Source organism: Ruditapes philippinarum, unplaced genomic scaffold, assembly GCF_026571515.1.
Source record: "Ruditapes philippinarum isolate M1 unplaced genomic scaffold, ASM2657151v2 ctg1116_1_1_1_1, whole genome shotgun sequence".
NCBI lineage: Eukaryota > Metazoa > Mollusca > Bivalvia > Venerida > Veneridae > Ruditapes > Ruditapes philippinarum.
This window is the reverse complement of record NW_026866607.1, coordinates 106,443-122,058: the sequence shown is the minus strand read 5'-3', so window position 1 is coordinate 122,058 and position 15,616 is coordinate 106,443. Positions and strand designations below refer to the sequence as shown.

The window sequence follows — 15,616 nt, the reverse complement described above, 5'->3', positions numbered from 1 at the left end:
TTTATCAGAACTGAGAAAAAAAACAAGAACATGTGTAATGTCATACCGACTCCGTAATGGTCTTATGTCCATACTGAATAAAAATGCCTAAAGTGCCTAACATTGTACATTATTTCAGACTGAGTAGAACTAAGCTATCTGCATTGCTTCCTGACATAACATTAGAAAACAGAAAGTAGTACACTCTAGTGACCTCTCCTTTTAGAAAAATAAGACACGTTAAAATGTTGCAATTTCGTGTTGCTTTGGTGAAGTTTAGCTTTACTATATAGCCTTATCCTTAAGTGTGTATGTTCTGTTTTTTTGTAACAATATATATGTAACATAAGATTATATGACAGACAAACCACATCATTAAATCCAGACTACAAGTAAAAATAAATGTATCAAGTTAACTTTGAAAAAAAACTTTACTCAGCGCATAAACTTTTATGGATTTTTCACACCGCTATTAGTCTTACTTTTCTTCACTGAGGCGTTGTAATGTTAAAGCGACTCCGTCGATCATTGACCTGGGTCCGAGGTTATAAAGAAATTCTCATAGCTCAAACTCAGATCTCAGGCATTTAATTGGTCAGAAATTGCCAAAGAATGACCACTGACCAATGAAAATCATGAAGTTTGAGACAGAACTCAGAAAAAAAGGTTTTTAACCTTGCGGCCTGGGGTAACATGTGTCTTATTTTTAATCAAATGGCGAAAGTGCAGACTTGGTTGAATATCGCCCAAGCTAATGCCTAAGGGAAAGGAAACGTAGAAAATATTCTTTCTTATAAATGAACGATCGATGCAGCAGGTTAATTATTTGTTATTATCTAAAACACTAGCCCAGGGTGACGAATCAGTGAGACTTTATGGCGGAAAATGCTTAAAGTAGCACCTCTTCAGATCTTATTTTTTATTGATAATTGTCTGATTTTTAAAAATGTTTTCAGACTAGAAGATTGTTTGGATGAATAAAATGAATCAGTTCGAAAAATAGAGACACAGCACACAAGCGGGGAAAGTCTTTCGTTGTCGGCATTTACGCTATTAATTTAAACAAAATCCATTACATAAAACAATAAAGGAGATATTTACAAAAAGGTACATGTAATCAGGGTCTTCCAATCAGTATTATTAAAAAATAACAAGATGCAAAACTGAATCCGATTTATTTTTTTTTTAATCAGCTGTACACGTTGTCCAAATGTCATACGGGCTTGCAACCCTGAAAATTGAAAAATATATCTATTGATGAACGAAATAGGTTATTACTTATGTGCTCCATGTGCTCCACACAACTGCAATTTTTTATATATCAATCCTGTTATTCCAGAACACTTTGAACACCTAGCTGCCGCTTACACATGCACGATCATCGCTTTGATTGAAAATTATGGAAAAGTTGCCTCAACATATAGACGCATAGTCAATGCAACTTAAAGTTATATAAACAAAATTTGCATTTAACTATGAGAGGGTAGCTTTAAAATAAGGAGACCGTAAATTTTGTAGCGAAACGCCTTTCTACCTTAAACCAGCATCACTTTCGGGAGGGTAACATATACAGTGACAGGATATACAGACAATTAGATATTCATGAGGATGTTTAGGCTAGCTGTTGCATCCGTGGCTATTTTGTGTAAGTTTGTTTGTTTTTTTGTTTTTTGTTGTTTTTTTTCGTAAAACTAAATTTAAATTCACAATTTGCATCATTTTTACTCTTTTCGCGTTCAGTACTTTCACTAATTGTGGATATAGTACATGAAAATTATATCACACGTACGTTTATCACATAATACATTATGTACAATGGACATAAAAAACATAATAACAAGATAATTCTTTAATATTCTAATGGTAGGCTATCTCAGGCTTATAGTTATATAATCGTTACTGAAAGAATAAAGCCATATATAGATGATATTGAATGAGTGTAAATTCAATACTGAATTTATTAAACGAGTTGAATAAAGTTATATTATGCGAGCCTCTGGTTAGTTCAATAAATGCAGTATTGAAATTACACGAATATATACTTAAGGACAATGAAAACGCACGCTCGCTCTATATGCATTATATTACATGAAAACAAAACACTAGCGACTCCATTAGATATATATCATAACTTTAATACAAAACGCAAACTTAACAATTGAAAATAATTCAAAATGTTTAAAATCAAATGTACACCAGTAAATCGAAGAACCTAAGGTGAAAATCTCAAAATCACACTTTTTCATCACAGTAATGCAAACTTAACAAAGGCAAAAACCAAAATGAAAATTCAAAAAGTCACTCATAAATGTCTTTTCGTAATGTCACCGTCGGGGGATCCTTAGACAATGTCCTCCATCAGCGTCTCTTACAGATGTACATCGTCGCCTCATAGACCTTACGGTGCGGATAGTCGCCTGTGGAATCTGACGCCATTCGGCCGGTAGTGTAGTGCGAAAGTCTGAATCTGTTCTAAATCTACCAAGCGATTATTTCTTTGTAGAACCATTGCATACAATTTGCTAGCAAGTCTTTAGTAGTGTTTGAAATTTAGCAACTTTTATAGAGGAAAAGTGTGGACATGTATATGCAATTTCTAATGTGAGCTTTTACGATTTCTAAAACTGACCATTGGCATAGTTTAATATTCATTTTCATAAAGATTTTAATTGCTCATTTGTGTCTAACATTTCTAGAAAGGTGTGAAAAACAAGTAAATAAAAAACAGTTAAAAAAGATCATGTCATAAAGTAACCATGAATTGGTTCAATCCGTTTTCTGTTGTAATCTTATCACAATTAGCCAAAAGTGTTACTTTTGATTTTTTGGGTACTGTCTTTATTATGCAATAACTTCTTTAAAATGCAATCATTTTTCATAACTTTGGTATCTAAACGACCGGAATGCATTCGGTTTTATGAAACAGTGAAATTTTTTTTAAAAGAAATATATTTTCCTTGTAAAAATGCAATTATCCCGACCGTGCGTTTTCATTGTCCTTAAGTATAATATTCTTTTTATCACTTATCCAAAAGAAAGAGGGTTTAAAGTGAAAAAGAGTCATTTTCATTGACGCGCCTATAGTGTAACGCCAACATTTAGCGCGTCTTTTACGCTATGTTTGTATAACGCAAATGACGTCACGTCAAAATATATGCACGGCAGTGCAATACCGTTTTTACGGAGTGGCAAAATCGGCACGGGTATGTGATTAAAGACGAAAAGAAAAGCCGGCAACTTAACACTTATAACCTGCTGAAACCAAAAAAATTAGCCTGTATAAAGTCATATCAGACTGCACAACCGGGTAATCTGGCCAGGAACTATTCTATAATGGTCGACTTACACGATCATAATAAATAATACAAATTTCAAAGAAAAATAACAATAATGCAAGCTGAAAATGTTCATTTTTAAAAATAAGGCAAGTTAAGGTTAACTGACCACGAATGTGGATGAAATAATGAATACTAGTTTTTTTTTCTCTCAATCTTTTATATGAAAAAGACGAACAATCGGACGGTTACAGTTATGCTGTCAATCTCCTACGCAGTGATCTCCCCTTATCAGTACAGAGATCTCTGCCATCACAAACATTGAAATATCAATATTTGGATATTTATACTTTTTAGCTTTTTAATTTATTTTTCATTATTTTGTATAATTTTGATAATTTTTTGATAAAATATAATGGACGTAGGTATAAAAAGTTAAAAATAAAACAGAAAAAGAAAAATGACGTCAGATTTTCTATGTAACGGTCGATATTTACATTCGAATTTCGACGTTACGTCATGTGACTTTCATCATCATGTGACGTCTGTGAAGGCAGTGATTACAATTCTGCCAAGTGAGGAGTTTGTTATGCTGTCGTGAATCTTAGTGAAAAAAAGACCATATAATTTATGATGTAAAATAGCACTGCTGTAATAAAATCAATAAACATTTGTATATTACATTTGTACATAGAAGAGTGTGAATAACTGTCTATAAATGTATTTTCTATGTCAGATTGTCCTATTTCAGTTTGTAAACAATTGATCCAGTATAGACTTGTATATATGCATATGTTATTATTACATTTACACATATGTGACAGATGCAACTTTATGTATATGGTAACGTTCACAGAATCTCACACATGTATCATGAAATGAGTCCAATCTCAAACGAACGAACTACTTCACCGTGATATATGTGCAAGTTATATGATATATAGGCAAGTTATATGATATATATGCAAATTATATCATATATAGGCAAGTTATATGTTATATAGACAAGTTATATGATATATATGCAAATTATATCATATATAGGCAAGTTATATGTTATATAGACAAGTTATATGTTATATAGGCAAGTTATATGTTATATAGGCAAGTTATATGTTATATAGGCAAGTTATTTCATATATAGGCAAGTTACATCATATATAGGCAAGTTATATGTTAAACAAGATACTGTTCACGGACACTTAATTAAATAATTGCCGACAGATGGGTATGTGTGATCGGAGCCCGGTATGCCCAAAGACAGCATGTTTTTTTCCAACCGCAGGGCTTAACAATCCCATAATTATGGTCATTTTGCGAACTAGTAAATTCTAATTTATTTATTTTACGCTTTCTATGTTTTCAAAAAGAAAATGTGAGGGGAAGAAATAAATTAAAGTAATTATTAAACATATAGTCCACGTCAATTGCAGAAAAGAGCTAACATTTAGCGCGTCTTTACACTATAATTGTATAACGCGAATGACGTCAAAATATATGCACGGCCATGCAATACTATATTTATGGTAAACTGCAGGTTTATTAAAACTATGAGTACAGTCTTATGAAAATAAACAAGGATATATATGTAAGTAAAATTTTATGTACGCGACGTGTCCCTTGCGATCTGCATATGCTCGCATTGAGAGGGAATTTGTATCGTTTATGCATTAGTCATAGGCTGAAAAAACACGGAGTTTATTTTAGATGTCATCTCATACACTTAATGCATGCAAATGAGTGTGTTTTATTACAGCTGCATTTTTGATACGCTCAAAGGGTTTCGTAAGATTTTGCAATAAATCAAATATGGACACGGATGGATTCTTTAATAGCACAATAAGTTTAATGACAAACTATAGGCAGCTGTATAGACCGGGTACAGTAGCCCCATATTTCAACTTAGTCTACCATTAGTGCCTTAATATCTTAAAGTAAGAAAGAATGAAAGAAGAAAAAAAAGTATTTTTTTCTTAATATGAGGGTGTTTTGTTTTTAATGACACCCGCACGTGACTTACACCCACACTTTCATGTTGCATTGGGTTAGCGAATTTCGCTCCATTGCGCTGACTTATTTTATTACAATCTTCTGTTGCACTTCGCTAACTATCTTTATTAGGAAAACTTTAAAACGATTATGATTATCTAAAATTAAATCAAAACAAGTTAAGTTACTTTAATTTTATAAACCCAATGAAACGGAAATGCTTTTACGTTTGATATTATGTGATGAGTGCTGGTACTTGGTGAAATAATTACATGAAATAGTACCTCAACGATTTATGAGAATTGCCTTTGACTCCCTATGTGGTCGTCTTAAAATCCCCTACGCCTCACTGCAGTGGGTTCGAACCTGTCAGGAACATTGATGTCTTTCATGTTAGGTTTTATTATTCTACTCAGATGCCGATATGTGACTGAAATAATGCCCAAAGGGACACTAGAAGTCTTTCTCTTTCAGCTAAGCTGGGCATGACGCCACATTACCGGTGTGATGTGAAAATAACAATATAGCAGTAGAAGCAAACAACAACAAACACACAATAAATTGATTTTAAACTTCATCTCTTGTGAATTTCGCTGGGCAAGACCGAATGAAACTTCTGTACCTCGGAGGATTCTTGCCTAGCAAACTCCAGTCAAACTAAGTACAAGTCCATTTCACATCAAGGACACGTCAAGTACGCGCATCAAGTTATCGTCAAGCCCAAGTCCAAGATACGACAAAGTAAGCCTATCCTTAAGGTTTGGCCAAGATGTTTAAAACACTTTCTAGCTTAAGATTGATGTATAGATGATCCTGTATAACATATTACAGCATTCTTCCGTGTTTTATTGTTGTTTTCCTATGTCTATTTATAGGTTTAAACCAAGTTGTTGCTGATAACCATGCCTGTGACACTGAAAGTAAAAAAACTGAAGTAAATAATCTAGTGGACGGGTTAGGACAAGATCTAGCATCAATCATGAATAGCCAAGCCTCGCAAATTTTGACAGCTGTCTGTAATACTTCAGAGTAAGTGACTTGGCGATGAGGTTGAACGACACCAAATCATTGCCTTCTTTTTTTAACATCTAATTAGATTTCACATTTGAATTTATTATCTTATTTCCTGTTCATTGCGACAGATTTTTCTACAGTTCCCTAGACATCTTCATTCAGTATGCATCATTTTTGAAGCAAATTGTCTGATGGGTAGAATTATTACAACTTTGCATGAAATAAGATAATCCGGAATAAAACATAATGTATTCGTATGGTTAATTTTGAGTTATCTGCTCTTGAATTCGACAGTAGAACAAAATCTTAGATAATTTGCCTAAAACGGCCAACTCAAGAGTCTTGTTACCATTTCAAATCTTCTCCTCTCTTATATAATTAACACTTATTTTATGCATTGTACATAGGATGAATAAAGAAATAAATATGCAAAGTACATGAAAGAATTTGAGGAAAGAATATATAAGTGTTTTTTTTTATATTCCATACATGTTTAATTATAGGGTACAGTTTCAATAGATCTGTATTCAATATTCAATATTCAATATTTTTTATAGTATGTTATTATAAATGAGCCGCGTCACGAAAAAACCAACATAGTGCGTTTGCGACCAACATGGATCCAGACCAGCCTGCGCATTCGCGCAGTTTGATCAAGATCCATGCTCTCGCTATCAGTTTCTCTACTTGTAATAAGGCTTGTAAGCGAACAGCATGGATCCTGATCAGTATGCGCGGTAAGCAGACTGGTCTGGATCCATGCTGGTCGCAAACGCATTACGTTGGTTTTGTCGTGACGCGGCTCATATATTATTTCAGGACAGATGGGGCCTACAAAAAAATTAAAGATATTGAAACACTGGTTGGTCAATGTCGTGCACTCATTGAAACTACAAACTTGACGACTATTAACCTTGGTGGTTTAACATTCAAGGACATGTTTGAACGTTTTTCTAGCGTCGATAATTTTTGTGGTAAATTAATGTTATTTCACATTAAACTTTGTTCTCACATGCTAATTTTTGCCATACAATTTCACTTGTTCTGAAGAGTATTTAACTTTGCATTTTTGTTAAATTTATTTCAGTTATTGGACTTTCTGTTCTAAGTGATTTTTTTGTATTAGTTTAGTTTTTTAAGCTTTCAGCTGCGTGTTACATATTGTGAAAGATTGCAATCGTTTCACCACAACTTGCGATTCTACCAAAGTTATTGATTACAATATCCTTAATGTCTCGTTATATATTTATGAACAATAACGGGGATTTTGAGTTTCAGCTTATCCACGACTCATATACCTTTAAGCTCATGCTATACTATACTACAAAAACTGCTATTGTATTTCATCTACATCGCTTTTGTATACCGAAGGTATGTTTAATATTCCATATAAGGCCAGAGTACTACCATAATGTTTGAGCTAGCAATGTCTCTCAATTGAACGGTGCAGGGCCATGATGGCTCTAGTTTGACTTAAAATATAAGACTTTAGGTACATGTCTAAAATGAAGTTTCTGTTTATCGAATATGTTTACAAATTGTTAACCTATAGCTGGCATAGATTAAATGGGTCGTTTGAAGTTGACATGATTGTTATCACATGTAAATGATACAAAACAAACAAAACAATAATTTAACAATAAACATGACTTTTACTAATTTCGTCAACTATAGCTCAGGTAAAAATGCACCACATGTTTATTGTATATTTGGTACACCATATGTTTTCCATATGTAAAAAAAATGTGTTTCATATGTTTTGAAAAACATGTGTTCAAGTACATATGTTTTTCATATGTAAAATAACATAATTTTTATGTTTAACAGAACCATATCACATGTGTTTCATATGAATAAGTTTTTATATGTTAAACATATGTGAACTTTCATGTGTTTTTCATACGATAAATATATGAATCATATATTCTGCAAGATTTGCACTTTGAACAATATCTATTAGATTCTACATGAATGTACATAAATTCTTAAAAGATTCTTGGTTTATGTATCTATGTGCAATTTGTAAACGTAGTTAATCTATGGGGGAAAAGTTGTCTTCACTTCCAATACTTTTTATCATGTTAGAAAATAATAACAATAAAATACCTTTATACAAAAAAATGAAAATAAATAAATGATAAATATCTTATTGGAGGGACAACTGTGCATATTTTAAATTTGGCGGAGAACATGCAGGGAAGGAAACGGTTTGTGAGAGAATCGTCAGGGTGAGGAACAGGTTAGGGGGAGAATAGTCTGTCACTCATTTTTATTCATGAATTTCTCTTCCTTTAAATAATTCTAGTGTTTATTAAGTGTTTTTTTTTAACAATTAAAAACCCAAAACGAAGCGACCGCTAGGAAGTGACTGTGTTCTTACTTGTTAAAAAGTTCACTTAGGAAAGAATAACTTACTTAGTTTTCAACCTCATATTTGGCCAAGCTGGAATAGAAAGTTGTTTACAATACAATGGGTGGAGTTTAAGGAAGACATTTCATCTATCAGTTACGTCATTCAATATAATTATATATAACATATAGTCATGTATAAAAAGTAAAGGAAAGGCTGGTAGTGACAGAGTGCACATTATTTACATTGTGTTTATACTGTACCACTGAATTTCTTCAATCTTACAATTTTCTGAATAATTTAATGTATGTGAATGATTTTTGTTATTTCAACGTTAGCCCGTTTTCTGTATAATTTGTCGCTGAGGGTTTTAGGACACTTCCATGTGAAATATAATGAAATAACCCGTAAAAGGAGCTTCATGTGCCTGTGTCCATTAATTGATCAATGTTCAAATAATAATCGTCCTTCATTTGTGATTTATGTATACTGTATGTTAGTTCAAATGACCAAAATTTTTGTGTTTGTCTGTATTTTCTCCATGGAATTATTAACAAAACGATTCCGACATTTAAAGTGGTAGTTGATTAATTGAATCACCACGTTCTCGCTTAGAAGTTTACCAATGACACGTCTCCCTTACAAGGCGGAGCTACTACATTCAGTTTACACATGCGCACTTCGTTTCAAACTCTTTATTATTAAGACTTAGTGTTCGACTTAATAAATAAACGACATAATTTGCCTGTCTTTTACGGAATGCCGTTTGGGCCATCGCCTATGAATGTGTTGATCTGAAACGCGATAGTCGATAGTACGATGGTGAAAACGCGAAATCACGAAACTACGATGGTGAAAACGCGAAAGCACGATGATGAAAACGCGATATTACGATGATGAAATCGCGACAGTAGAATACAACGATGATGAAAACGCGATAAACTATCGTGTTTTCACCATCGTACTGTTGCGTTTTCACCATCGTAGTTTCGTGATTTCGTGTTTTCATCATCGTACTGTCGAGTATCGCGTTTCATATCAAACCATTCATAGGCGATGGCCCTAACGGCATTCCGGAATGCCGTTAGGGCCATCGCCTATGAATGTGTTAATCTGAAACGCGATAGTCGATAGTACGATGGTGAAAACACGAAATCACGAAACTACGATGGTGAAAACGCGATAGTACGATGATGAAAACGCGAAAGTACGATGATGAAATCACGACAGTACGATGGTGAAAACGCGAAAGTACGATGATGAAAACACGACAGTACGATGATGAAAACGCGATAGTACAATGGTGAAAACGCGATAGTACGATGGTGAAAACGCGATAGTACGATGATGAAAACACGACAGTACGATGATGAAAACGCGAAATCACGAAACTACGATGGTGAAAACGCGACAGTACGATGGTGAAAACACGATAGTTTATCGCGCTTTCATCATCGTAGTATCGTACAATCGCGTTTTCATCATCGTACTTTCGCGTTTTCATCATCGTGCTTTCGCATTTTCACCATCGTAGTTTCGTGATTTCGCGTTTTCACCATCGTACTATCGACTATCGCGTTTCAGATCAACACATTCATAGGCAATGGCCCTAACGGCATTCCGTAGTCTTTACGATACAGAAGGGCATTTTCTGAAAATTGGAGCGATTTCATTTGTCGGCAAATTATGTTGAACACTAAATTCTTATGAATTATCAAGTGCAAGCAATCTCTCTGGAACAAAATAAACCATTTGCAATGAAAAACATGAATATTAATGAGTATCCATATGTGACAAACATAAGTCTTTACCATATATATAACATAGAGTGTGCGTTTCTTGGATAAACAATGAAAAACATATGAAAAACATGTGTCTGCACCGTATGTAAAACATACGGGGTATCTTTCTTGACACACCATATGTTTCTAATACAAGTGTTTCACATACGTTTAACATGTGGTGCATTTTTCCTGTGTAGTTTGTTCTCAGCTTTAATCTGAATATTTATGATTAGGTCAATTATGTCCATAAATGCCAATCTTTAGAGGCGAAGAGACATACACATTTTAAGAGAATGTAAACAGGCTATTTTTTTTTACTTTAAATGTTACAATATGAACATAAACTTTGAGTTCATTTTCTATTCTCAAGGATGTAAACAAGCCCTTATAATGGCAAACGCAATGAACATGTTCACAAATACGTTAAGAAGCAGCCCGACGGGAGCTAAATATCCTTTCATACAAGTTTCAGCTTTGTGTTCAGATGACACCGCGTAAGTAGTTTATTTATAGTCACACTTGCAATGATAATGTGATTTTTCTGCTTTATTGGTGTGAGGATACCTCTTGTACCATCTTGTGAATGATTTTAAGCACGAGGGGCACCCGATTAGAACCTTCGACCTGCCGTTAGGTAGATCTAAAGCTTCATCACATGAAAAGGAGAGATTCGAACCCATTGTGTCGAGAGGTTTGAAGTCATTGTCTTTTTTTCCAATCGGCCGCAGATACTCTTAAATACTGATGAAGTATAGGCAGTGATGTAGGTAGTTTAATAAAATGTTGAAAATTTAAAGGTCATTTATGTATGTTATTTGAGAATGTTTCTGTTATATAAGTATGTTATATAAGTACAATTGTGTTACACAAGTATTGAATTTTAGTATGGTTTTGTTATACACAAGTACGCAAGTTTATTATGTTTCTATACAAAAGTATGTCATTGTTAACAAGTATATCATTTAAGTATGTTTTTATATTACAAGTTTATCACTTGACCATATTTCTTTACACTTGTATGTCATTCAATTATATTTAATTTCTGTTATTCAATTATGTCATAGCTATGTTTCTGTTATGCTAAACAACATTTTAGTGTTTTTCTAGATTATCATTTAAATATCTGTATATTATACGTGTTTGCTATTTTAATATGTGTCTATAATACAAGTATGCCATTTTAGTATACCTCAGAATCTGTTATACAAATACATAATGTATATTTTATCTAAACATATCTCAGTTATTCTAGTATGTCATTTTATTATTTTCTGGTATACTGAAACACAATATTGTATTCCGATGGTGCACTCAATTCTGTTTTACATACAATATTCATATGTGTTAAATAGCAGAGACATTATAATAATAATAATAATAATAATAATAATAATAATAATAATAATAATAATAAAGACTTTATTTAACGAGAGAACTCATTTGAACAAACATATCAATCTTCCATGAGGCCCTCAACAAGGAACAATATAAATTTAACATATTCAAACTATTAAAATACATAAATGTAAAAACATACAGGAGATTATCAATTTGTATACATCAATGTGTGATAATACCTCAAGTATAAGGTTTTAAAATGGTTCACAGATGTAGCAGACTTAATATAATCAGGAAGGCCGTTCCAAATACAAGATCCAGAATAAACAAAAGACTTACGAAATTGTTCAGTATTTGGTCTAGGGGTATAAAGTTGAAAATCAGATGATGAACGCAAAATGCGAGTATGAACATCTGACGATAAAATGAAATTATTCAATAAATAGGAAGGCGCCTGATTATTCATTATTTTAAACATCATAATAGCTTTTTGAAAAACAACCCTCTGTGAAAAGGTCATCCAGCGGAGTTCAGAAAAAAGTTCAGCAGATGGAGTGTCATCTGTTACATCCCTTCTAAAAGTATGGAAACACCATAACTTTAGTGTTTTTAGATCTAATATAGATATCTCATTAGCTATAGGATCATAAGTTTCAAATATATGACTGGAAGTTTGATGTCACGTGTCTAATGTCACGTGTCTAATGTCACGTACGTGTCTAATGCAGATAGAAGAGACAATGTAAAAATGGTTTCTCTGAACAAAAAATATCTTGTTACTTTTTCATATACATGTAGTTTGTATTTATTGTGTTGATTTTTTACAGCAAAGGGGCTGTTCGTACTGTGTCAAAGGACATCGGGATGTGTCCGCAGGTTTGGAAATATGCTGAATTACTGAATGATAACAACGTCAAACTTATGCAAAACTTTGTTGAAAATGAATGCAGTAAACTGAATAACGGTAAATATATTTTTTTCATTTTATTGTATGTACTTTATAAAGTTATTTAGATACATAGCGTGTGTCAATATATGGCTCAAACGATCACATGGTACATTATATATGTTAAGGTGTTGTCTCCAGTAATGTAAATCTGATACGAAGAAAACTACGATGAATATAATACATTAGATTTAGACAGCTTAAACACGTTAGAATTCTTGCATGTTTCATGATCATTAAAAGCAGAGATTTATTATAAAGTTGAATTATTGAATCTGATATATAATTAAATTTTCACAGCAAATTTCACATGTGCTGTGGAGCAGTCCAAGACGGACACTTTCAAAAACTGTATTATGGAGGCAGACAAATCGGGTGAGGATCGCGCTTGCGAGTAAGTAAATCTATTCTGGAAACTTTTGTCTAAGCCTATAACTTGGGTTAAAAACTTTCGAAAAAAAAGGAGAATAATCTTCACTCGTGACACAAGTAGTACGTGTAATAGGGCTTAGTGAACAACAAAAAAAACAACATGATAATATGCACTGTTTATCTTTTTTTCCCCCTTTTGTTTGTTTCTTTTTGGAAATTATTGTGTGAACACATGGATATACGTTATCACGGTGTCTATACCACGTGAGTTTTTTGTGATCTGCGAGAGACAAAAAAAAAGAAGAAGAAAGAGAAAAACCAATACATGGTCCAGGTTTTACTCCCCATGATGTAAAAACTATTTTGTATATGTATTTGTTTACTCCAGGAGAAGAGATTGTGCGGCAAAATTTGAGTGTGGTAAAGGTTCAGTTTGGTACATGTTGGCAGTGAACATGGAAAAGAACGGCAAGGATACATTCAGTACAGATGCGTGCAATGGCGTGTCGTCTGCTGTAGCGTCCATCAGCGTTCTTCTGCTTGGCGCGCTTTTTACAGTGCTTCTTTACTAAGAAAATATTTAGATATGTAATGTTTAAGTGTGATCTAAAGTGCATGTTATGCACATCTTTGGTTATTGTTTGTTTCATAATTTTTGTTAGTCGTTCAAGATGAAAAACCTTCATAGTATCAGTGTTTTGTTCAAACAGAAGATAGCTTAAACTTACATTACAATACATGCACCTTGAAAGAGCAGTATTTTTTCTGAGATATTTCAAGACATTTTGTTAAGTAATCAGCAGCGACGTTGATAGTTTTTTTTTTATTTTATAACGCCAACTATAACACTGTTACAGATCATATGCAAGGATTGAAAAACAACAAAAAACACTTGTTTGCATTGGTTATATGCCTTTATAAGCATTTGAATGACGTAACGTGATATAGATACGGCGAAAAACAGCACGTAGGGTTCGTTAAATTTCACGTTTGATATTCTTTATAGAAATTAATATTGCTTCCATCTGATATGTAATTTTACAAATTAGACAGCAACGTGTTATAATCTTAATAAACAGCCAACATAAAAATGTTCCCGAATAGTTTAAATTTTATTGCTTACATACAAACCACCAAAGATGTTCATAGCATAGCATATCATATCTTTTCTATATTCATATAATATATTGTAACAGTTTATGATTTTAAATTCTTATTTGTATATAATATTGATTTGAATATAGTCATCATTTTTTCATGCATTATTCGAAACAAGGGAATGAATGCGTGCATTTAAAGAAATACGAAAATCTCGGAGTTGTTGCCCTTTGTTTACGAATCGTTGCAGTGCTGTATCAATATGTTGACGCCATTTGCAACAACCTTATAATACGTTTTGAATAATCGGACAATGTTATTAAAAACATATATTTTATAGATAAAAATAAAACAACAAAAGCAAAGAAGAAACAAAAACAACAAACGAACTGATAACATTATTTTTTTCATAGACAAACGATAAAATTGTTTACATGTTTGCATACGACTTCTTTTATATTTATTGATACAGCAAGTAACGAAATTGTAACATTTTTTGTACCTGTAAATATATACAGTCTTTATGATGACTCACAATACCGAGTCAGAGAGACTTGATCTAGCTAATTCATTAATAATATGACCGTGAAAATTCGTCATATTTCGTCCTTTTCCGTGCCAAAATAGTGCGTCCATATGACAAGGTACGATAAACGACGAGATTTGTCGAATCTACACGTGATATTGGTACATGTAGATGCAGTATCTTAAATGTATGACTGATTCCTCAAATACATTTATTGGTGCTAGTTACAGTTTTCGGGAAATATGTTACAAATTGCATAAAGGGTTATTTATTACCCGGGAACAATATATTGTATTTTTCAACAAAAAGTCTGTTTGATTTATCAATGTATCGCTTATAGCCTTATAACACTAATAAATACTGTGCAGGCATTTACAATTATCCGGCTTTAAATTTGTTCATGGAAATTAATTTGTTTTAGTTGCAAAATGAATATATATACAAATGTATAAAATGTAAAACGCTAATTTGAATTTGCCGTAGCTTTTGGCCTTTCGGCCTTCTTCAGCAGCATTTATTATATTATACATACAGTCTGACAAAACAAAGGAAGTGACGTAATATAACGTCATTGTGCCACGCCCGCCGTGGCAAATTCAAATGAGCGTTTTAAATTACAGATTTTATAAATGCATAATTATATATTTTTTTATAAAATATCAAATAAAAATAAAATGTGAAATTATATTGGAGTGAGTTTTCATCAATAAATTGCCTTTGGACCTGTATTTAAGGCATTTAATTTATCAGAATATAACCTTCTGCTGGATCCTGTCACTATAACACCAGAACCATGTTTATCCCAACCTTCCCTTCAGAAAGTCAAAAACCCAAATTTACGTATGCTCAAACCAAACATGACACGCTATTTGATACCTTACACATAAAAGTGATTAATTTGCTAAACTATAGTCAGTCAATTAATTAAAAAACTTAGCATGAACA

At 32.8% G+C, this 15,616-nt stretch overlaps 1 protein-coding gene across 1 annotated transcript; it reads left to right on the top strand.

Annotated features, from left to right (window-relative positions):
• Positions 1–1,467: 1,467 nt before the first annotated feature.
• LOC132733034 (uncharacterized) lies at positions 1,468–14,340 on the top strand. Its single transcript, XM_060719610.1, has 7 exons — positions 1,468–1,624; positions 6,119–6,272; positions 7,077–7,231; positions 10,762–10,885; positions 12,557–12,693; positions 12,976–13,069; positions 13,436–14,340. The coding sequence occupies exons 1-7, from the start codon at positions 1,582–1,584 to the stop codon at positions 13,617–13,619; spliced, it is 891 nt and encodes a 296-aa protein (XP_060575593.1). The 5' UTR covers positions 1,468–1,581; the 3' UTR covers positions 13,620–14,340.
• Positions 14,341–15,616: the final 1,276 nt, after the last annotated feature.